Raw genomic sequence first — 24,582 nt, 5'->3', positions numbered from 1 at the left:
TGAGTTAATGAAATAACCTACCAGATACTAGAATAAACAGAAGATTTCAGGATAAGCCAAGAAGTTTAAAATGTAACCTTTTGTTTTTAATCAAAACAAGAATAGCAAAAGCAGGAAAGAAAACCCATGGATTACAAGCCTGTGAACCTTGCCAAGTGCGGACGAAGTGAATTCACTGAGAAGAGCCCAATACAACTCATTGTGTAGAGTTACGAGATGTCATCGTCATGTATTTCTAAAACAGTGTAAGAAAATGTCATTTACACCACAGATTCTTTTCCAGTTCCTTGTTTTCAGAGAGGAAAATGAAACAGACTTCTGGAAAGTACACTGTGTTTAAAATTGAGAGCACCAAGTATGTCCACTGTGAAAAAGTCTAAAAATACCTATCACTTTGGAGTACTTATACGGGAAGTCTTGCGTAAGATTATTATTTTACAACCTAGAGAGAAGATGGAAAAGAAAGCACTTGCATTTAACTATAAGCCAATAGCTTTGATCTGCCGCTGGTTTATGTAATAAAAACAATCCCAACAGAAACTCTCAAAGGAGGATTTGTGCACCCTTATATTAGTAGGCCGGATATTACAGAATTCCAATAAATACATAATTTATATACTGATCCCAATATTTGCATACCTTTTGATTCTGGATCAGATTTCACTATTGAAGGGAGCAGACTACTACAAAGTCTATGTTTTTGATACTTTCTCAAGAGTTCAGGTGAGGTACCTGTGAATGGGCACAGTGGTATCAGTAAGCTCTTAAAAAAACCAGACAAGAATAGGTGTAATAAAGCAGAAGTGCTCAATCTGTGAACGCAAGCTGTTTGCACTCTACTAAAGTGGTTAATGCAAGTGGCTGGTCCACACCATGCTTTTTGCTTAGATATGAAAACCTTTTAGTAAAGTGGACGGCTAGAAGCAAATTGCTTGAGATGCTTCGGTGATGTAAATCTGCAGCCTTCAGGCTGCAAATAGACCTAGGAAGTATTAGAGTATCCATTGGCGGTACTGTGCATTCATAGCCCGCTCCACCTACACAAGCAAAGTCAATTCAGCCCTTCAAGAACACGTACCTTGTAGATGTAATATTCCGTACACATACAGCAAGCCCAGTGACACAACAGGGAATATTTGATTATTCTTTTAGATTAGAAGTATCTATAGTATCTAATGTAAGAGATCAGACACTATGGTGCTGTAGTACAGATAACACGTTTCCTTTTCTCTATTTGTAGAATTTGGAATTTAATAAAAACATTTCTAAAAGGATCACTATACTTACTAGGACCAATACATTTACTACAAATGTGTTTGAAAAGGTTGTTTATACAGCTTTTCTTTAATTAAAGTAGCATTGTGCCTTTTTCTTGGAGCTGCTGAGAAACATTGCTGGCAACTATTTTGAACAATGTACATAAAATAAGTGCAGTGCACAACACCTACTGTTTCTATAACTGCCAGAGCTCTGGCTTGTGGCAAAGACCAATATAGGAGATCAAAAAAAAAATATTTATTATCGCTCACACAATGTTGTTTCAGCTTCACCTCTAAAGGCTGACAATGTAGGGGGATTTTCACGACTGAAGATCTTGCTCAATAAGTCATCTTAAAAGAGCAATATTTAACCTCTTAAAGCTTGCTGTTAAATGACAAAGAAATAAGATTTTATATGTCATTCACTTACATTTCACAAAGAACATTACAGACTTTTAGCCTCATTTCCTTTTTTTTTTTCCCCCTCCATTTGAAGTGTTATTCCCCAGTTCTACAACAGTTTATTTCTCTAAGAGTATATTCATATCATACCATCTCCCTCCCTCAACCCGCCAGTGCAGCTCTTTTCTACTGGGATGGCCAAGATAACAGCATGTGATTTGTCTACTTATCCCTTTACAAAACAATTTGCATTAATCATTCCAGCATAAATGTCCAATTTAAAAACCACAGTTAAAGACATTCTCTTAGATTATGTAAAAAACATGCAGTTGCTGTTGCTACCAAAAGTTTCTCTGAGGTTTTCAGTCCTACTGCATTCATCTTCAGGATGACATGGACTGATGGAAAATGCATTCGGGCAAAGAACTACAAATAATATTTCCCATTTAAAGTAAATTATAACTATGAGTTTTCCAACTGGTTCTGGAAGGACACTGAAGATGCACGGCTTTTTGCAGAATGTAGTCATTAAGTAAGATCAAAGAGGATACTGTTAATATTTAACTTTTCGGTAAGTTAACATTATCTCGATTGAATAGTAACCCTACCTTAAAAAAACAAAAACAAAACAAAACCAAAAACTATCACCACAAAAAAAACCCCACCAAACTAAAAAATCCCCCAGAACTTTAAAGAAAGAATAATTAAATCCTGAAAAATCAAACAGCTTTTGAGGTAGTTTAACAAAGACCTTAACAACTTCATAAGGATTTAGACTAAACAGATTTCAATCTCGCCCCTCCTGAAAATCCAGCTTTCCAGATCAGCAAACACCACAATATTATAAGGAAACGCATCAGTAATAAAAGCGAAGCATTTCAAACAACCCAGCAGGCAGTTCTGAGATGATATTTAACCAATCTCTCTCCAAGAGGAAATAAGACAGGTAAAGCCACACACGAACCTATAGCTGTTACCGCATCTCATGAGCCTGACAAATCGCAGTTTCTCTATTTTCACAGGCAGTTAAGTAGTAGTAAAATTCTAGAGAACTCAGTGATTTACTCCCTCTCAGATGCTCAGTTTCCACCTTCCACGATGGGAAATAAATCTTAAAGGTATAAAGCCTGATCAGTACGCTTCTGTCTGTGCCATACAACCTGAAATAACTGCCCTAAGATCTGATCTGCCTGATTCTGTACCGTGTCAGCCTCCTTACTGCGCTTCAGCATTAATGTACCAACGTACTGGTGGTGGGGAACCGGCACTCCAGTTTTCACCAACTTTTTAAATGGAACCTGTAAACAGTTAGGGAGCTACATGGAAAATCCCAGCTTAGTTGCTGGGCATTTAAATGGATAGAGTAGGGAAAGGCTTAACTCTGTTACCCTACAAGGCCTTAAGACAACTGCTACGAAGCAGTTACGTTTCTATTTTTGTTGCTACTCCCAAGCTGCTGGATGTCTGTGCCGCTTTTACGGGAAACATCATATTTGCATTATGTGACGATCAGCTACTCTACCCTTATCGAAAGCAGTGGGGAAAATTAGGATTCATCCAGAAAATCTTTAAAAAAAAAAAAGTTAAAAGTGAATTAGCTATAGGAGTAAACTCAGCAGGGAAGTCCCAAGTCTGTTAAGCCTCATGAGTGCAATAGTACTTTGGTAGAAAATGTTCTCAGCTGCAGACGCCCACGGCAGATGAAGGTACTCGTGCATTTGCCTTGCTCTGCGTCAGGAGATAAATTTCTCCCTTCCCTCTGCCATAAGCAAAGTTGTATATTTGCTCCTGAGCTGCTGCCCTTGGCAGCCTGCAGCCCATTTCTGTTTATATACATTAAAGCACTTTACAGCTCGGCATAATGCAGATTATGTCTGGTTCAGCCCCCTCTGCCCCAGAGGGCTAAGGGCAGGCAGGGGGATGCCGGACTGCAGTTACAAGTAGGAACTAATTCAGGTGTTAATTCAGGTGCCTCTGCTAAACTTCCTCACAAGCACAAACCTACCAACTTACCCACCGTAGCTGAAGTCCCCATGTAGGCAGTAGTTTTACAAGCTCTGCACACACAGTATAAGGACTCTGAAAGCTGTAGGTATGGGCAGGAGAAGGAAAGCGAGCAGGGGCAATTTTCTCTGGAGGTTTCAACTCCCAAAATGGCCATTCCCCAAGTTTCACTTACACAGGGAAGGAGCATAAGGAGCTCCATCGCCCAATATCATAAATACATAAAATAATTACATTATAACATGTCATTCTTCATAGTTGAACTGAATGGGCATATTTCTTCACTCCAAAGCCAACAAATGCTTCATTACAGTGTGATTTTTAATGGTTTTGTTACCAGAATTTAAACAATTAAGTGCTTTTAATATTGAATTTTACAGCTTTTCCATCTCTGTGAAACAACAGATATTCTTGTAGAAAACTGAAGCAGGAGTACAAAAGAGAAATGCTTTTAAGATTAAAAAAGGTAATTCATACATATACATCGATTTGCAAGTCAGAATTAATGGAATTTATATGAGTATCATTTCTGAACCTTTGTCCTCAGTAACCATGCTGTTGCATTGAAAAAAAGCGAGAAAAGAAATAAAAAAAATCAGAAAGGGAGAAAAATGAGGTGAAGTACCAAATTCAAAGGCAGCTAAATGCAAGAGTTAGATACCAAACACCTAACACACACACACACACATACACTAAGACACTCTCCATCCACGCACCTGTATCTGGCAGAGCAGATGAAATAGAAAGGGACAGGATCACCCCACTGCAATCCCTACTAAGTTAAAGAACTGGAATCAAGTGGTAGAAACATGTTCAGGTAAAATGGAGAATATGCTTAAACTTTTTCTGTTCATGGAACCGGCTGCTCCCTGTTTGTCAGTCATGTTATTTCTGGATAGAGCCCTAGCATACTGTTCATTTCTCTCAGTAATTAAGATGAACATGTTACCTTTCCAAACATACAATCTACCTACAAATGTATATGGTATAATTTCATCAACTTCTGGGCAAATTAAACTACTCAGTTCTATACTGCTCCTTCCATAAAATAACAATTTATGGAAATGCCAAGCAAAGAATAAAGAAACAATATTTTAAAACTATCTCTAGCCAACAGGAAACAACATACTGGAGAAACACAGTATTTTTATACAAGTTATGAGCTGCTTTTATGGGGTTTACTTCCTGTTTTTCCTGCTGTCAAGTTAGAAAATATTTTGAAACGAAAAACATGCTCCCTTCAGCCAGCCATCTTCTCAAAGAAGTAACTGAGAAAAGGCTCACCCCAGTGCATCTTAAAAGATGCCAAGGGACACCAAAGGTTTGGGTCTGCATCTAGTAAGACCGTGCAACAGCATCCTGATGGTAAAGTTTCTAAAGTTCATATTGCCATACTGGTCTTATCAATGGGCAATGAAAGCCTCCCCTTGTAAAGCAAGGGTATAAATCGAGTCCTGAACATCCAGAGTGCCCGATGAAAAACTGCTGCAGATATGAACTTAATCCCTTTAGAAGGTACCATTGCTAAAGTGATGAGGCTTTCTGAAAATTTCACCTATCTCTCTTCAAACTAGTAATGCACGTGGATTTCTCTTAACAGAATCTTTCCTTTATAAACAGACATAAACACCAAAAGCCTTGGAGCATGAGCCAAGAACCCTCTGTCTGGGAGGGTCTCTGCTTGCAGGGACCTTAGAACTTGGCTGGAGAGCAAGATGATGCATGTCGAGTAAAACAGCCGAGGCCACAAACACTGCTTCCCAAATGACAGGTGTTTTTCAACGGCACTTAAGAATTGAGAAAACATATTCCCAATTGAAGGTGGCACTCACGACATTTCCTTACTTGAAGGACAGCTAAAGGCTATTCAGTGCCAAGTTAGAGACCCAAAGAATGCCATTTACTGAAAAAGGAAAGGTTTTCCAGAGTAGCCCCTGATTAAGACAAGATAGTTGAAATTATTTTTCCTCAGTTTGGATGCATGCAATACTTTTCAGAAGGAACGCATATAAAGTTAGCACTCGCAGGGTAAGAAGCATTCTGTTATTTAAGAACTCAGAACAAAAGCAACTAGAAATATGAAGTCTACAAATCAAGACATAAAACAGCTAACAAGTGCAGCCAACAGAAACTGCCAACAGCCATCAAAAGTATCATGAATTACTGAAAAATGTCATGTCATGTCCGCATCTTCCATTTACGATTCACATTTTCATTAGAAACAAACAGAAAAATCACTTCTAGAGAAGATTAAGGCTTCTTAGATCACCTATAAACTAGAAGCTTTGCATTTGAAATACTTTTTTTTTTTTTCCCTTTTCAACTGAAATTGAAGAACCGTTTAACAAAACCTTCAAATTATAATCTTTCTGTAACTTAAACCTGAATTGCTGATGTCATTAGCATGGCATCTTTATATGCAACTGCTGATTTAATCCTGCTGGTAAACACTTTATTGACTTTAGAAATACTTCTAAAGGGGGTGGTGTTTTGGATTTTTTAGCCCGGTGATCCATTTTAATGTGTTTTAAAGGATAACAGTTTTACACTTAAAGGAAAATGGCTCCTCAAAAATAAGCTGAGATTTTGATTTTATATGCTGTCCAGCCTCTTACAGGCTTTACTTTGGACTGCAGAGAAACGTTATAGAAAACAGATAGATAGCCATGTCACGGGTATGTTTTAAAATCTGTTCTACATGCAAGAGATTTACAGTGTGAATCAAAAAGGAATAACATGCTAAACCCTTCTCCCACTCAAAATGTCACTTTCAAGTCCTGTGGACAGTTTAGACACAAAGAACTTAAAAGAATACTTTTATTTCCTTGTATTATCACCATATCATAGAATGAATGGTTTTACAGTAGCATATATCATTATTTTTGCAATGAGTTTCTCCATGTCTTGTTGAATTCAGCACTTCCCAGCTCCCTTTATAGGCTACTGCAGGATCTTCTGAAGACTTGCTTCTTTTCCTGGCTTACGTTAAATTTTCTCTCATTCTGCTCATGTTGTCACCTTTCTCTCCCTCTCCTTCAAGTTAAAAGCTTTCTTTTTGTCTCTCTCCCAACTGTCTTAGTGTAAAGTAATTGTGAATTCAAAAGGGAAAGATTTTTCTTTTATTTACAACCCCATCCAAGTATTAACTGCATTATCTTGAAGAATTAGCCTAAAGATGTTTAAAGAATATTTGCATCTAAGTATTTCGCATCTAAGTATTTCACATCTAATACTTTTTTTTTTTTAAATAAATGGAAGAGAGTTATCATTGTTTCTGTCTTTTCACCTTAAGTACTTACAATCTGCAGAACACAAAGTAAAAAAAAAAAAAAAAAAAAAAACCAAAAGAAAAAAAGCCCAAACACCAGGATTTCTGACATTCACTGCTGGTTGTTTCCTGTGGTATTGCAGTTTGTTGCCTATTAATTGGAATGGGGAGTTTCCTGATGGTTTAGCAAGTTGAACGGTCTCCCCAAGGACAAACTTGCACCAGTACCACTACAAACAAATATATGAGACAACTATACAAGTGGAAGGGTATAATCTCCTTTTCGCAGCACTGAGCCACAATGGTTCAGCTGTCATATGAAACTTTATACTAACACGTTTAAGCCTCAGCAAACCTTTTAAGTGCTCAAAGTCCAGAAGATGCATGAATCATAAAATCAGAGAAAAAAAACAACCCGCGAATGTCACACAGAGATAGTCTATTAAGCAAACAATAGCATTAAAAAACCTGTAAGCTCTGTTCACCATATCTCAGAGGAAAACACATAAATTACCTTCTAATGAAGTCCATATGAGTAGCTGTTAAGTATGAAAAAAGGCTCTTCTAGATCTACCTTTGAGTTATACTGAAAGAAGCGCTAAGTTACAATTACTTTGTCACTCTTTGGGATGAGGTAAAGCTAAGGTTTGGCAAGAAAAAAAAAAGGGGGAAAAAACGGAAAAAAGCTACAAACACTGTAGGGAAAAAAGTATATTCATTGTAAATCCATGCATGCTTATGCTTCAGATGAAACTCTGAGATGGCTACAATAAAAGCATATTAGGCATACAGCCAAGTACACAATACAATTTTTAAAAATGATATCTCAAAAAATAGGGCCAAAAATAATATTGGAGATATCTCCTAGAACCAAGTCATACCATTATTTTTTTTTTTAACAATTAAATATAACTGTAGTCAATTTTCCATATTAATGGTAAAATGAACAAGTCAGAGGTGCAGTCCCTTTGCACTTGGGCTTACTTTTCAAAAGACTTGCTGGACATTCTTTCAGCTCATTATTGATTCCATCTTAAGCAAATGCCTTACTTAAAAAAACAAAAAAACACATTTACCCAATGGTCATTGTATCTGCTTATAAGCAGTAATAGTAAAACTTATCATCACTGCACTTAAAATAAAACTCTGGAGAGATGCTTATGTTTCCACTTACCTAAAATATTAAAGAGTTCGTTTTCCACAAATCAATATATTCAAAACAGAGGGTATCCAGAAGGTGACTGCTACTTTCTGCTGCCCCAACTACTGACCAAAAAATCCCTCTCTCAGTGAGCTGATTCCCCTTGCCAATTCACGTCAAAAACACTGCACAAAAAATATTAGAACATTTTCTGCTGGCTTTGTGAAATGAAATCATATCAAGGAAAGGCCACACCAGTGCCCAAACAAGGGATGGGCAAGGGCTGCACGGCTGGGAGCAAGAGTGCCCTTTTCACTGGCAGCAAACTGTTAGATCAGCCGGATCCGCTTGTAAAAGTCACACTCAAAAATCTAAACAAAATCCCCTACCTTCTGTTGCAAAGAGCTTCAAAAGCAGGTTCCAAAGGCCCTTAAGAAAGGTTCCTTATTACTTCTAATGGAAAATATACGTAGAACAATTTCCTGGGGCATTAATCAAGCAAAACAATGCTATCTGCTGTGATAAGAAAACAGGAGGGAGGGTTAGAGATTTTTATGTAAATAGCATTCTGGATCCCAAACAGAATTACGGAGCAGCCTCTGAATGCAAGCGAAAAGCAAACAGCGACTGGGGGCAAGAGGGAAGCCATGGCACTTAGTTGCCCACTAACCCCTCCAGTCTTCTCTAACTGGAACTCGGAACACAGGTACAGAAACTGACTTTTATTCCAGACAGATGCTGAGGCTCCTGGTCATCCTCTGCTGTACCAGGCTGATCAGAGATGCAACACGGAGCTGAATATGCCCTGCAGAGATGCTGGTAGTACAGGGACGCAGCGCTCATAGGCAGCTTATATGTATCCAGCCCCTGACGTTAGACCCCTGAGGCAATTACGGCTCTATTACTCATTCCTTTACCACTATACAACACATTTCTGTTGTCTTACTTCTGCTCCGAGGAAAGCGGGTTTAATGTTTGCAAAAGGAGACCTGTTCCATACACAGAAATAACATGGACGCTGTGAGCAATGAGAATACTCACATCACTGATAAATTTAACATCTCTTGTGCAGTTATTGCAGATTTAACTTACACAGTTGGCCATCAAGACTGTTCCACAGTCGTAAGCTACCCTGCCTTACAACGCAACAGAAGCACAGACCAGTGACAGAAGGGCACATTTCCCACACCACAGCTCCAGCTGCCACTTGCCAGTTTGCCCAGAGCAGTCATGGTGTTCCCTTTTAACGCTACAAACAGCAAAAGGCAGGAGAATATGAAATACGTTATAGATGCGTCTGTCCGTGAACACACTTGGATGTGGGTTTTGGCACGTGAAAAGACTTTCTCAGGATTTTTCAAGCTCATCTTCCTGTGTTTGATATGGATTGGAGCTTTTTTGAGACATCAATTTTTAAAACTGAGAACATGTCAACTCTTAAATGCTGCAAGTTTAAAAGAACTGCCTAGTCTTTTACTAACATCTATTAAGTGCTGTGATACACACAATCATATGCAAATTCTTCAGCAAGTGAGAGGTGGTTTTTTTCCTAGAGTTCTAACAATCTTACAAATCTAAAAAGACATTTATGAAAGATTTCTAAAATACTCTTGAAACTATTCTGACAGAAGCTACACATTTTAAAAGATGCATCACAGAGCATGTATTTCTAAGGCCTTGTTTTCAGCTGTAAAACAAAGTGAGTTAACATTTTGAAAGGCAACACTGATAAACATTTTAATCCTAAAAAAAAAAAAACAAAAAAAAAAACCTCATCACTTGAATTCAACACAAAATATTTAGGTCAGATATATACAAACCCAACTAAGTGGTGTTACCAAAACAATACTTTTATGCTTTGGATGTCAGGAATAGGATTTTTGGTTGGTTGGTTGAAGAACTTCTAAAATACTTTTATACTTTAAAATCATTGCCAGACTTGGTATTTCACCTGAATTCTCATTAACACAAAAGTGTTCCTAAACAGCAGCAATAAGGAACAAAAAGGGAAAAAAAAAAACCAAACACCACCACCCATCCACTTTCAAATTCAAACATATCTACAGGTCAAACCACCTTAGCTTTAAAACCTATCGAGTTCCTGAACAGCTTCATCACATTAAATTCAGCGGTGCATTAGAACATCTGCTGACATTAAGCACGTAAACGTTTACAAATCTTTTTTCAAATCATTCTATTGTTTTATTACCTGTTTTGTTGGCACCTGCCTTCTGCAGCATACCCAACCGGTAAACACAGTAGTTCTTTTGCTCTATTCCAGCAGAGCAGTTCATTCCATTACCAAGATACAAAAATAGAAATAAGCAGATAATTTAAAGAGGATTCAGCTACTATCTGCTATTGTAAAAGCATGATCCCAGAAGAGACTATAAGTCTGCATTTCGCAAAATGACAACATCACACTATTAAGTGATATTAGTCAGGCACTACTGATTTCCACAAAATCACTCCTAATAATCACCATTTGGCAAATATTTAATGAGCAAGAAAGGAGAATTCATCTTCAACAGTAGGACTGGTGTATTCTATGATTATTATCCCCATTTGCTCAAACTATCGACAAAACATTGAACAAAGGTACACGAAGGCATCTGTTTTGTCTACAAACTTCAGGCTATAGCATTTTGTTTTAACACAGCACAAAGACAATTCTATTTATTCTGAAATTATAACATTTGAAATGAAGTATTATTTAAAAGTGAGGGCTATAAAGAAATCATAATACAGCATAAAAGCAGAATTGATGGGATATGCCTATGGAGATATTTAAGCCACGCACATCACAGTGATACTCAACTATAAACTTCAAGGCTCTACAGCATTCAAAGTTAAATGAGGACACAAACCTGGCTAAAGGAGCCTTTCAGATACCATGAGCTTCTGATCAGAGTTTTCAAGCATAGAGGCAATAACAGTCTTAACAGACCTTCTTCTGTAAGAAGTCTTCAACAGCCCATACCATTACAACATTAACTTGTTCTAATTTGTTAGACATGGGAAAAATTTCCCTGCTGTCCCTGTTTTCCCCAGCTGCTGTTACTCAACCTGACACATTAAAAAAAAAAAAAAAGTTGGCCTACATTACCATCAGAAAGGCTAAGAAAAGTCTTTCCAAGGAAACCCCTTTCTCCCACCACCATCACAAATTTAATTCCACAGTTAAGGCTGTAAATTCGCCACCCAATAAGACTGATGTCACCATCTCACATCTTTGCAGTTACACACATAAGGGAAAAAACTTCAAGGCCACACTAATTGCTGAAAATAGCCACCACATAGCAAAGGGTAAAAACTGTGCATCTACACAACCATCAGGATCCAAGACCATAAAGGCTCAAGACCTTACTATTTTCGCTGAAGGCAAAAAGAAAAAAAAAAGTAAACCCGGATTTTTCATTGCCACCCAGCTGAACTGCTGAAAAGGGAACATTAACTCATTCTACTTCTTTTTATTAGCACAAGACACTGTAATATTTAGACACTAACAGGTAGTAAAAAAAAATTAAAAAAATCTTCATACAAGCAAGCTTACCCATATTCTTAAGTTAAAAATTCTCTCCACAATGTCCCTATTCTTACTTGACTTAATTTACATTTTATGTTTATAAAAAATCTGCAGTTTTCCAAACACTAAAAAAGGAAAGTATAAGCATGTTTGAAATGAAAAGACTCTTAAAAGGAAAGCCTTTGAAATCTTAGGGGATTTGAAAAACAGGGAGAGAAAAGATGACACAAAACTTGAACCCTGCACTGCAGTCAGAGTCAGTCTAGAAAACTCTTAGTGCCTAATCATAGCTACGTTACAATTTAAAAATTTAAACAGGGATATTTATCCCAAAAAGGGGAAAAAAAAAAAAAAAAAAAAATCACACAGGAGTGCAAAGACAAGGAGCACATTAGAAGTCCTGTAAGATTGTTTTCAAATAGGTGATAGTGTCTCAATGATAAAATAGCTCTAAAACTAAAGACACCATTATCATAGCAACTCTGATAAAAAGGCCTTTTATAATAAAATTTGGCAATTTAGCAAAATAATCATGATCTGAAGAAAAAGCTTAGTAATCGGTTTTTACCAGGTTGATGACATGGATACATACTGTAATCAGGATGTAAAATACGTGTCTCCTCATCTTCATCTATTGTCTGTCCTAATGAGAACAGCCTGACACGTCTCATCTTCAGTAGCCTTGGGGAGCTTTCCCGGGCAGGACTCCCAACATCCACAACTACATCTCCAGAAACGACAGTGGGAACAATTTTTTTCAGGAATTCCATTTTTACATGCCCTCCGCGTTCTCAGCATTTACTAAATCCAGCAGTTTAGCTACATGTTCCGGAGCTTGGCTCCCACACCAACTTCCTTGAGCACCGAGGTAGACTTCTCCTGGTGATGTCACGTTGGACCTGGGTGGTGCCAACCCCAGCACGTCAGCTGCCAGCTGCTCCCAGGCAGATTTTAAAGACGTCTAACTGTACGGACTGATAAGAAAACCAAACAACAACAAGCCTATATATTAACCAACGCACACTAAACTCCACACTTGTAGAAGACACCGTATTTAGCACTGCAACAGTTTTAAGCGCTAATAAAATGCGTGGTGTGTTTTCAAATTTCTATCTGACAGAGTTCAATAGCTCTTAATTTTCATGAAGTGCACAGAGAGTGTTCATCTGCATTTGAAAGATAACTTATCATTCAGAAAGTCTATGCACCAGCTTTATAAACAAAGTGTCTAACAGCACCACAATTTAAACCATTTGCATTCTCACATAGTTTTAACTACTAGCTACGAAGATACTAACATTTATTAAATATTAAGTTCTGTTTTGCAAAGACTGTGATGCTATATTTACCGCTTAAAATACTCAATCCACCTTCCAGAAAACGCCAAGTACAGAAATAACCTGTCTCATTTTGTCCAAGTGTCCACTTTATCCCTAGGGCTACTTCTCCATACATGCCTGCTTTAGCTGAGTTTTTTGGTTTTACCTGGGGGAAGTTTAAATGTTGTTCTATAATTAGCTTAAAGAAGCCATTATGAAAGATGCCTTGCATTTGGAGCAGCAGAAAGCTAAGGGGGGAAAAAAGAGATACTAGCACAGAAGAATGTTCTTAAACGCTTTGTACATTTGGGAATACGTATCAATGTTTGATTGAAAGTATTATTTTGTTTGCTGGACTTGGAGTGAAGATCGACAGACACACTACTAGGTAATATTCCCACCTCATTTGACACCAAAGATTGTACACATCACCCGGAGGAAATCCACTAATACTCCCTCTGAATGTCTGAGCAGCAGCCTGCACATTTCTGCTATTTTTATGAAAGCACCTCGGTGCCCAAGACATTTCTGAATGCATCCAACCTAAGGATGAAGTATAGTACACTACTGTACATTCCTTAAAAGAAGGTATTTAATCTAAAATTCACTATTGTGTCTACCTCTTAAAAAAAAAACAAAACACAAAACCAAACAAAAAACCACCAAGAAAATGTACCTAGAGTAACCTGTTTCAGGTCTCAGAGTTCCAGTAATGCTCACAAGGGGCTGCTCAGCCCAGCCACGTCCTTGGATTAAGCCGTCAGTCCCTTACTGACCAACTCTACCGTCACACTTCATAAGTATTAAATCTAGGTAAGAGTGCCACAACTTGAAAAATTTGGTACAAGTTCATTAAAGTTGCCACCTAAGACATTTTTCAAGTTCTATATAGACTGAAAACATGCAATATCTTTTGTAGTCAAATATGCATTGAAGTCCCCAAATATTCAAGTTGGTCTACATTTCCCTTGTAAATGAATACAAAATTCTACATAAACTTTTCCCTGTAAATGAATACAAAATTCTGACCTTATCATAAAAGACCTTATCATTATTTCCTGCGGTGAAAGATTTGGGAGATCAAGCAAAAAATTGTCCCTATAATGATTTAATACACAGTATTTTTTCCACCAACTCAGAAAAGTTACACAGAACATATTTTCAGAAAAGCGTTTTATGTGTTTTCAGAATAAATAATAAGACATCACAAAGATTATTTGCGATTATAAAGGATCATGAGTCATTACAAACTCAAGCAATCATTTATTCATAATAGCATTATTTTCTATAGAATTTCTTTTTTTGCCCTTGAAATTTTGCCTCAAACCTACTTAGCAGTTTCTAACATTTGGGAACAAAAGAGAAATTCAGACGCTTCTGTGAGACTGAGAATGCTTCCAACCATCCAACTGCCAAACTGCAGTCTCCAAAGAAGGGGATAATCAGGTATTTTGAGTTGTACCTAACTTAAACGCCCTCCGAAAGGTTCAAACTAGATACCAAAGTGCTCTTAACCACGCTACAGAGGTTTTATTATGCAAGTGGACACAGGGTGGAGACGACAGAGGAAGTGCAAGTACCTAGTTCATCACTTCAGTTAAATGTGTAAGGTGTGACTTTCTACACAACATGCAGCACGCGTGAATTGGCTGTGAATAAAAAGAAATAAGGGTTGAAACTATGGGGTTTTTTAACAAGAAAAAAGAACAGCCTTTCAAGTAATAGGATTTACAAACAAAACAGAAAGAAGTAATAAAAACCACCCACCTTACACATGATCGTATTTCAAGATTAAACTTGATAAACTAATACAGTTTATAACACAGATGTATCCAAAAAGTTTTTGATTGATTTTTCCTTCAGGATGGCTTCTGTTTGACTCTTAAGAAAAGGACATCAAGGAGTTTTCTACAGAAGACAGTTGGGCCTATATACACACTTTTATATATTTTTATTTATATATACATACATGATGGCTGGTAGTTAACTCCAGGACTTCCATACTTCATGACACTCTATGAAAGCAACATTTTATAAATAATGAAGCTGAAAGCTTCCGTTTCTGCCTATGTCGTTTCACATACACTCCTCTCTCACACTTGCTCTTGCCATCTTTCTTAAACAGTACAATTATATATATATATAAAAAAATATAATTTTTATATAATCTGAGCAAACTTTACAGATAATCTGTCAGGGGAAAACAAACAAGAAGTCTTAAAATTGTTATACCCAAATTCATCTTTAAACAAAAGGAACCAAAGCAGTCTACAAAAAGCCTTATTTGGTAAATTTTAACACTTTCTTATTCTGGAACCTCTAAATAAAAAAAAAAAGAATGGGAGGCTGGAGCTTATGTGGAATTATTATTTGTGTTACAGTAAGTCCTTCCATGTCTTTCCATGTGTATTCCACTTCTGTTACACTCAAAGGACGACTCCAGTTCTGCACTGAAGTGCCTGCTGAGGTCATTCAGGCTTCCCCTGTTGCAATTCCACAGTTAGTGATATAAACAGCAAGAAGACATTAACATTCGAGCAAACAACATTCCAGCTCCACATCCCTCACTAACAGGAATCCACACCAGCAGGACCCCACATCAAAAGGGAATACGAACAGATGATGAAACATGCAGAAGTACCACACTCAGAGAACCAGTGAGTGATCAGAGGGTAATAGCACTTCTCAGAGCACTGTCCCTTCTCCCTTTGGATTAGACCTTTCAGGACACACAGAGCAAAGGTCTTTGGCAGGGGCGCAGAGGAAGAGAAGCTACACAGGAATTCTGTTGAAACAGGTGAACCTGCTGATGCAGAAACACCCTAACAATAAGAAATGCTAAAAACCAAAACACAATCAATGAAAGAATCATAGAATGGTTCGGTTGGAAGGGACCTTAAAGATCATCTAGTTCCAACCCCCCTGCCATGGGGGACACCTCCCACTAGTCCAGGCTGCTCAAAGCCCCATCCAGCCTGGCCTTGGACACTTCCAGGGATGGGGCATCCACAACTTGCCTGGGCAACCTGTTCCAGTGCCTCACCGCCCTCGCAATAAAGAATTTCTTCCTAAAAGAAAGATAGATCCATGCGAGAGGAAACTACTTGCAAACGCCTTGAGTTCACACATCTAGGGAATTTCTAGAATTAGCAATAGTAAAAGACAACTATGAAACAGACAACATACTGGGAAGCATAATTTTAAGAAGAGTGTCTAGATGCCCTATAGCATACCATAAACATGCATTATTTGATGGGTCTCTTCACAAACAAGCATGCATTACAAACCTTCATTTTTTTTAACGCAGAATGTTTTTAAAACTATCTCACCCTACTAGGGCAAATCCACCCCAGTCCTACCTGCTTTCGGAGAGCGGACACAAGACTTCCTTTCTAGCTAACAGATAAGCTGACCAGACAGGTCCTGGGGTTTTTGAAGGCTGGGATGAAGAGTGGTGCCCTTTGGCCTTAACGAGATTACTGCGCTGATCAGGGAATAACAAGGTTCTGAAACATGCACACCACGCTGCCCTCCCATGGTCCTCCTCCTTCTCTCCTCTGCAGGCTTCTGTGCTGCCACACCACCAGCTGCACCAGGCCCAGTGAGCTGGTAACACTGACCCCAAAAGCGGACTGGTTTTAACCAGGATTCATTTGTTGGTGCCGCACAGACTGCCCTGCTGTGCAGAGGAGGGGAACCGTGTGTGGCTTCACGGGCTCCTCCGACACTGACAGAAGTCAACACTTCAGGGTAGCTTTATTGGCATGGTGGTAACGTGCTTCCCACAACTCTTAGCCATAACGATGCTGGCAAAACGGCCGAGTGGTCCAACCACACCAGCAGAGAAGGCAGCCAGAGGCGTCCCTGTGCCAGCAAGGTGGAAGCGTGCACCGCAAACCTCCTGGCATTGAATATGATCTCCCCTTCGGTGACACCACTGTGGTGCGGCACATCTCCTATCAGGACACAAAACCCTTGCTTTCTCCCAGCTTCTCAGCAATATGACCACGCTGGGAGGACAAAACAACACAAAAAACCACAGAAGCAGAATCATCCCTCCTGCTGGGACACTGGTACTGGAGGCGCTGCCAAAGCGGTTCCAACAGCCAAGACCCAGTAGTATAGAAAAGGTGCAAGTTTTGCCCTCTGAAAAAGCGAGTGTTCCAGGTTATGCAAAGTGGTCTCTACCTCAGTTTGCAGCTCTTCAAGAAACATTAATATTCCTTGAGCTCAAGTTTTAACGATGCATCCTTGAGCCCATACTGGACATAGCATTAGTGTGCACCAAAAAAGCATCATCACTATATTCTCCAACTTGCTAATTTAAACCTGACATCACTGTTTCAAGTGGGAGTGAATCTGCTAAGGAAACAGAGCAACTACGATAGCACTCAAGTCTTCAGGAAAAATAAACGAGTACAGGAAGTTTTTCCTTCTTGAATCTCAGAATAGAAGCCTAATTTGTAAGAATTTGTCTTATCCCAATGAAAACAATCTGCTTTCCCCCCCCCAAAAAAGTGAAGATTAGAGCTATGTAACTGAAAGCAGAATAAAACAACAGAGTTAGTAATTGAACTTGCAGTCTAGCCTATAAGTATAAATTAGCACACCTGCATAAAACTGATGAGTGGTACCGGGTACCGGACAGTTGTGTTATACTTTTTCGCCAATTAGCAGGACACTGTCATAATTTCACACAAAAGCCTGTGGGGGTAGGGAAGACAAATTCCATTTCTTTCTCTGTATACGCTGCACTTTTTTAAATTACAAAACTTTTTGCTTTAGAACTGTAAGTTTTGGGGTTTTTTTTCTTTAAATACAGAAACTGAACAGACAACATAACCTCGAAAAATGTATGCACAGGGAGAAAACAGTTTATCTGTCACATTGTGGAGTCATCTCACCCTTTGGCAGTTTGAAACTAAACCCTTGTAAGAACCTGACATATTTAAAGGAATTAACTTTGCATGTTAGAAAGTTTCAAAATTTTAAGAGATACTTAAGATGAGGCTATCCTTCATATAATCTAAAATTACAGTTTACCAGTTAATTCCCAAGCTACTTAGTATTAATGGCTTCCTTGGTCCAGTTCAATTAATGCAATTTCACAGAAAAAAACCCTAAGGACCAGTATAAGAAGGAACAAAGCAATGTAAAATTTTGCAATAAACTCTCTATACTAGCGTAAACTTGTAGCTATTATTTTGCCTTAAAAAAATACTTTAAACCTAAAACGTTTAATCTTTTTACAGTTTGGCTTTATTGCTGATTTTTTAATGTAAACGTGCAAATAGTTTCAGTTCTCCCCATGCTTTTCTGAAAGAAAGTCTAGCTTTCTGTTTCCTGAGAAATGAAAGGAAAGTAAGAAACAACGATTATCTTTTGATAAAGTTTTCATTTCCTTTCAGTCACTTAAGGTATACTTGCTCTGGGAGGGGGGAGCTGGGTTTTTTGAGCGAGTTGTGGGGCATTTTCTTTGGAAGGTTGGGGATTTCTGGAGTGTTTGAGGTTTCCTTTTTAAGAGCGTGGCTTTAATTATTTAGCATTGGTAGAAGTGAAATACAAGTAGAAATAAAATACCTGGCAAAATATATCAATGAGAAGCTGAACATAAAACACAACTGTTATGTTTGCTGACTGAATGCATTATCCCGTTTAATAAAAAAAGCCCCGAAGTTTTTACAGTTCATGTGTTAGGTAATAATTGTGCTTATCTTGAAGTCGCATGCAAGAATACAATGCTTTCCTGAACTCATTAGGCGTTCCTGAGAAGATCAAGGCATTGTCTATCCTGCAGCTGCTACAATCCTCAGTTGGGATAAGGATCTGGGTTTCCTGTCGCTAACCTCTTGCTTGTTCCAAGTACTGACGTATCACATAACATCTTCCAAACCTATGAGTTTCTTCCACTGGCAGATTTTCTTCAAATAAGAACATACATTTCAAAGCAAATCCCAGAGTGGTACGTACTCTGAATCATACCCAGTCCCATGCAAGTAGGAACATCGAGAGAAGACGTCATTACAGAATCCCATAACAACAGAAGTGGACAGATCTTTTCCGTTATAAAAGGATCAAAGTGAATGATGACAAGCATGATGTTGGTATCTCTATGCAATGACATTAAAAAAACCCCAACATTTGAACAATAAAGGTTCTGTGGAACAGCTGACAGTAAGCTGGTTGCCAACAATGGCAAGACTGCGATGAAATTGGATCTCTAAGGAACTGAGAGCCGAAAACCTTTACTGACAGGTTTTTAAGTGCTTAATGTAGGTTTTCCTACAGAAAAGCCAGAACATAGACAGTAAGTGATAACCAGAGACCAAGCACACACATGCCTCTCCAAAATTACTTAAAAACAAGAGCATTTCAACATATATTTCCTACACAAATATTTTGTCTATTTGGTTGATGGCAATTTTCACAGCCATCATCTCTGTTCCTGTTAGAATTTTCCCTAACACTGCACGAAAGTACATATCTGTAGAAGAATTTCCTCTCATTTGAAGGCTCAACTTTTAATATTATGCCCAAAGCATAAAACTCAAATGGCCAGGGAAAGAATCTATGGTTTATCACTCAAAATAATCTTCATTCCAATCCCAAAAGTGCATACAGCACTAGTTTATTCCATTTCCCTTACCAAGCCTGACCTAATTTTAGTTTATCACTTAAAATTTTATACAAGTATGTTTAGAATGTGACCGACCTGTGAAAATTTTCATTATCCTTTTTTCATTGTGACTCTTCTCTGTGGCTTCTATTAATTAAAAAAAAGCAGGTTTACTGAGTCCACAGTACAAGCTTAGTTTCCAGTACCAATGAAAATCCTCTGGACATCTAGATTAAACACAGGTTCTGTCTTGGTTTACATAGCATTCATCCACTCTAATTTATTTTAGTTCTTCCCTTGCAAAATGTAGAGTTTTGAAATGTAGTCACAGAAAGTTTACCTACACTGAAAAACAGACAGTAGAAATTAACACCCAACCTCCTAAAAAAAAAAAAAAAAAAAACCCAAACAAAAAAAAACAAGTGGGAAAATTCACAAGTCCGTTTGCATGGACTGACATACTCCAGTCTCTACTGGTTCAGGCATACGTCTTCCATGCTCTGTTATACAGACCATACTACTAAAACTCTATACATATAAAACTAAATGATACTCTACACATACATACTAAAACACTATATATATAATATAGTGTCATAGTGAAACATATTTGTATCATAAGATTTAAGGTAGCTGAGAAGCAATGTAAATTTAAACCTCACATAATATATAGTCCTCTTATATAAAATTTCATAGCATGATCTCTTTCTAGTAACAAAACCAGAGTACCAGAGAAGGACGTACAACGAGACATCAAGATCCATAGACTAATATTAGTCATAGAAGAAAGGAGTAGTTCATTTTCTTCAGTTACATCTTTGTTCATCAACAAGAGTAGGTAAAGGAAGGCGCTGAACATACATTATTTCTCACACAGATGCTACCTGTGGGACTTCAAAAGGTTCCTCTCAGCTAGAGGATATAGGGAGTTAAAACTAAGGTATCTATTTTCTCAACAGGATACTATCAGAAGAAAGTTAGCTATCAAGTATGTTTGCCCACAGATGTGTTGGGACACTAACTTTAAAAATTCTCCCTTCTCATCTCTTCTATCTCAAAGACAGAAATAATAATCTCTAAAGCGTTACAAAGTTTTTCTAGTGGAAATATATGCTTAGATTTTAAAATAGTAGGTTTTCCTCTAAATTCTAAATTAAAGATTTCCTTCAGTGTAAAGCAACAGCACGCCAATTCTTCTGCAAAATATAGATGCTTTGCCCCTTCTTTTTACTTAATAACTTGAATGCATTTCCACTTAATAATCTGAACATAACCAGAAAGAATAAATGCTGCTGCAATAACTGTGATTTGTTTTAAATAGAAAACAGCCCTATCTATCAGTTCTTACAATAAATGGAGTTGTACTAGGTACTCTGAGCTGAAGTCTTCAACATTTTATGGCTTACAGAAAGATTGGCACCTGTATTAAAGGCAAACAAATTTACTTCTCAGGTCAAGATACCTTTCTTGCCTATTACGGACATGTAATGATTATATTAAATTCAAGTCAGTGGAAAAGATACTTAAGGAACTTTCTTTATCAGATAGCACATGATTTGAGTACTATTTACCATAGTAATACATCAGATGAATAGTGACTATTTAAAGCCAATGTTTTACGTAGATTTTGTAACCCTAAAATAGAGTAAAGGTTTTTCCATACACAAACATAGAATGTTTATAGATATTCTTTCCACTGAACAGGCTTTTTCAATTAACATTCGATTGTCTCCTGTCTTAAGAAGGAAAAAAAAAAAAAGAAGAAAAAAAAAGAATGAATTTTGGTAACAACAACCAGACAATCAGATGCAGCAGACGATGCTCCCAGCAGAGCATCATGTGGGCCTATGGGAACCCCAGTATTGTAGCTGTAGTATATAAACATTCGTAAAATGTCATTCATGTTTAACAGAAAACAGAGCTATCCTTTCAACGCTACAGATGTTCACATATAGCAGAACTAAAGTATTTTAAGTGACTATATTAATTTCTAAAAGTAATAAAGAAAAAAAGGCAGGGAATTTGCACTTTTATAATTTCTAGAAAGGAAAGAGAATAGATGTAATTTAGGTTTGTTTGGCAAGGTTTTGGTTTCAGGGCTTTGAGCAGAGGAGAGGAAATGCTAACTTTCAGTGTAAATTCTTGGATGAAATCTCATTTACTCTTCCTATTTGAAAAGCTACAACATACTTGAGATAAAACAGAGGTCCAACTAAGTTAGATACTAAATCAAGGTCCAAAAGTGTTTCTAGTAAACAAGGGGGAAAAAAAAGAAAAACTTTAAAACCCAGCAATCTGGGATTATTAGCAAATAAGAAAACACAGTTGCTAAATGCGCTGATGAAATAAATAATTCTCAGTACATCAAAGTTACTAAGTAAACAAATATGTGGGAAGATGAAGGAACCTAAACCAACAAATTGTTGAGCCACCCAAGACAAAGCTTCCATTTTTATCCTATATGGAACATTTATGTACTTATGCACACCTGTGCAAGTTTGCTTACTAAAATCAGTCATATTATCACAGTAAAGCTTATGAAATTGCAGAGGGGTAAACAAGACCACCAAAAATTAAAAAAACCCACAGAAACAATACATGACACGCTAACTGTGTAGCTTCAGAAGCCAGGTGAACAGACCTTCCTCAAAAGACAGCAATGAAGGCAAAGGTAATGCTTCATCACACTGTCTCCCTGCTCAGGCATTCTGACTCTGAGCTGGGGCAACAGAAAAGCTCAAAGTGCACCTTGATGTATTGGATCTACAGAACAGACTGACACATCATGAATGATAACCTGAAAATCAGAGATTAAGACAAAACATGACAGTGTACATGTTAGCTAACATATAGCATCAGGATATAGCAAAAGGATTATTCTAACTGTTAACGCCAGAAGAAGCATATGTGAGATAAGCACGTATTGTGAAAGAATTTAAGAAAAAATTCTTTATTTGGATTTGGAAGAAAATTGCTGTATTACACCTATCTGAAGGAGAGGTTAAGCCTGTTCCTATAAAAGTGACAAGAAAAAAAACTTGCCTTTGATAGAGGTAACCATTGAAATTTAGGGACAGAGCTGAACATGTTCACCCAGGAAGGCAAGGCTTGCTTTATGTAAAGAAAAATTGGCGTTCCAGTCATCTGATTAGAATAGAAAGACTAAAGAAGACCTGTGTCCTTTCCTCACTTGTGGCTTTTTAAATAGCCTAATAATAAAAGACTTCTAATTGTCATAGTGAAAGACAGGAGGATTCTTTTTCAAAAAAGTTTCAGAGGCTGGAATTACTTCATCCTTAAGGAAGATACCACAAAACTAACTTTACTGCTTTCCATTTCTTAGTAACTAATTTTCAAAATCATCCATTCTTTTCAAGTTAATGTGCACTGAACAGGAAGAAAAAAAATTATCTACAGAGAATGTAACATACACATTTTTAACACACGCAGGTCAGCTTATAATACGATTGTTTCAAGACATCTACAAATGGAAATGCACAGGTGTCAAGACTGTCATTTTGCACACACTAGGATTATCTTTCATCATTCACACAGAAGAGCCAATGAAATATAGTTAAAATTAAGAATAGTAGCTAAGTAGACCATAGAAAGAGGGGGTCCCTTTCCTCACACAACACTCTTATTCCTTCCTTGACTCTGCTGTACGTTTTAGCCTGAATCCTTATATCCTTTAAGGTATGCCTCAAAGGATGGGGGACATTTTGCGGTTGTTGTTGTTATTGTACTGTCCACACCAGAAGTGAGCCTTGCTGCACTTCAGAAGCTATTTCTGAGCCAGAGATACTTACTGAGGAGGAGCTAAGGAGGACAGCAGAGGTGAGAACTTCATGATCAGTGGCGCGCTGTAGGTGCAAAGTGCCCAGAGCCAAGTGAGGCAGGATGTGTTAAGCCATGCTGGGCAGAAGCACAAGGGAGGGGAACTCACAGAGTTTCCACAGGAAAGCTCTGCAACTACGTAGGAGGTATCAGAAGTAGCTGCATCACTTGTGCTTCACTCTGAAAAAATGACTATCATTTTCTCCCCGTCTTTGAAGTACCTGTTTTGTATTCAGTGTTTTCATTAGCTACTAGGCAAGGGATAGGTATTTTCCAGTTCCCTAAACACTGCTGGTTCCCATTCCATTATATATCACAGAGGTAATACAGAGTCTTTACTGTAACTTGTGCAGTTACTCTACACCTTGATAAAGAAGTTGTTTCTTTTAAAATTAAGCATCTCTCCAAGTGAATTCTTTTCACGCAAACAGTTGTTGGCTGCACATGGAGAACAGCAGCATCTCCACAACCAATAGTAAAATAGCTGTCTGAATAAAAAGAGTGTTAAAAATAAGATTTTAAGATCCATAGGCATACAGATAGCTGTATACAAATAAATTTCAGAGCTGTAATAGTGCAAAGTTAACCAAGTTAGCAGACAAGAGTTTCTTTCTCCACCACCTTCCTGCTGATGCATAAGAAGACTTCTAAAAGAAATCCGCAACAGTTCAAACCTCTTTGAAGGCCAAATGGATTTAATTTTAGCTGTTAAAGAACACTACTAATAGTGCCTTGTATATTATGTTCAATATACAAAGCAGATTACGTTAAAACAAATATATGGTCATAAAGAAATCTTAATCAAACTAAAAATTATCGTTCATGATAAAGATACATAGCTGTTCTCCATGACAGAAAACAAGTTCAGAAAGAAAAGCTTTACAAAACGTTGAAAACAGGACTTTTATGAATGTTGGATGTTGCTACAAAAATTACCTAACCCTGACCTTCTAGACACGAGCAGCACCAAAAATCCCCAGAATCCTGGGGAAGGTAAATCCTGCAAGACAGGTTCAACAGTTTTTCCCCCCTAGTCTGACGCGCACACAGTTTTCCCACTCCACAGATTAAGCTCTCTTCTGTGTCCCTATTAGCATTTTCATCTTCTGTTTTCTTGCAGATGCGTCTCAGATATTCCACATTATTTGAACAACATGAGGCACTAAGTGCAAGGAATTCAGCAAGTCATTTGTCACTGCCAGTAAGCACA

At 37.7% G+C, this 24,582-nt stretch overlaps 1 protein-coding gene across 11 annotated transcripts in view; it reads right to left on the bottom strand.

The window, feature by feature from the left end:
- FRYL (FRY like transcription coactivator) overlaps positions 1–24,582 on the bottom strand; it is a 173,951-nt gene that overhangs the window by 132,689 nt on the left and 16,680 nt on the right. For 3 of the 11 annotated variants that reach the window (XM_054203285.1, XM_054203286.1, XM_054203289.1), the window contains exons 1-2: positions 12,193–12,836; positions 10,284–10,346 (exon numbers count right to left, since the gene is read on the bottom strand). The exons of 2 other annotated variants lie outside the window; for them this stretch is intronic. In XM_054203285.1, the coding sequence (XP_054059260.1) occupies positions 10,284–10,346; positions 12,193–12,370 (241 nt within the window). In that variant the 5' untranslated portion in view covers positions 12,371–12,836. Of the gene's footprint in view, positions 1–10,283; positions 10,347–12,192; positions 12,839–24,582 lie in introns of those variants that run through there. 6 more of the 11 variants (XM_054203288.1, XM_054203296.1, XM_054203293.1 and 3 more) reach the window with 5 other exon arrangements.

This window comes from Rissa tridactyla, chromosome 5, assembly GCF_028500815.1.
Source record: "Rissa tridactyla isolate bRisTri1 chromosome 5, bRisTri1.patW.cur.20221130, whole genome shotgun sequence".
Classification (NCBI taxonomy): domain Eukaryota; kingdom Metazoa; phylum Chordata; class Aves; order Charadriiformes; family Laridae; genus Rissa; species Rissa tridactyla.
This window is presented reverse-complemented; position numbering and strand designations above follow the sequence as displayed.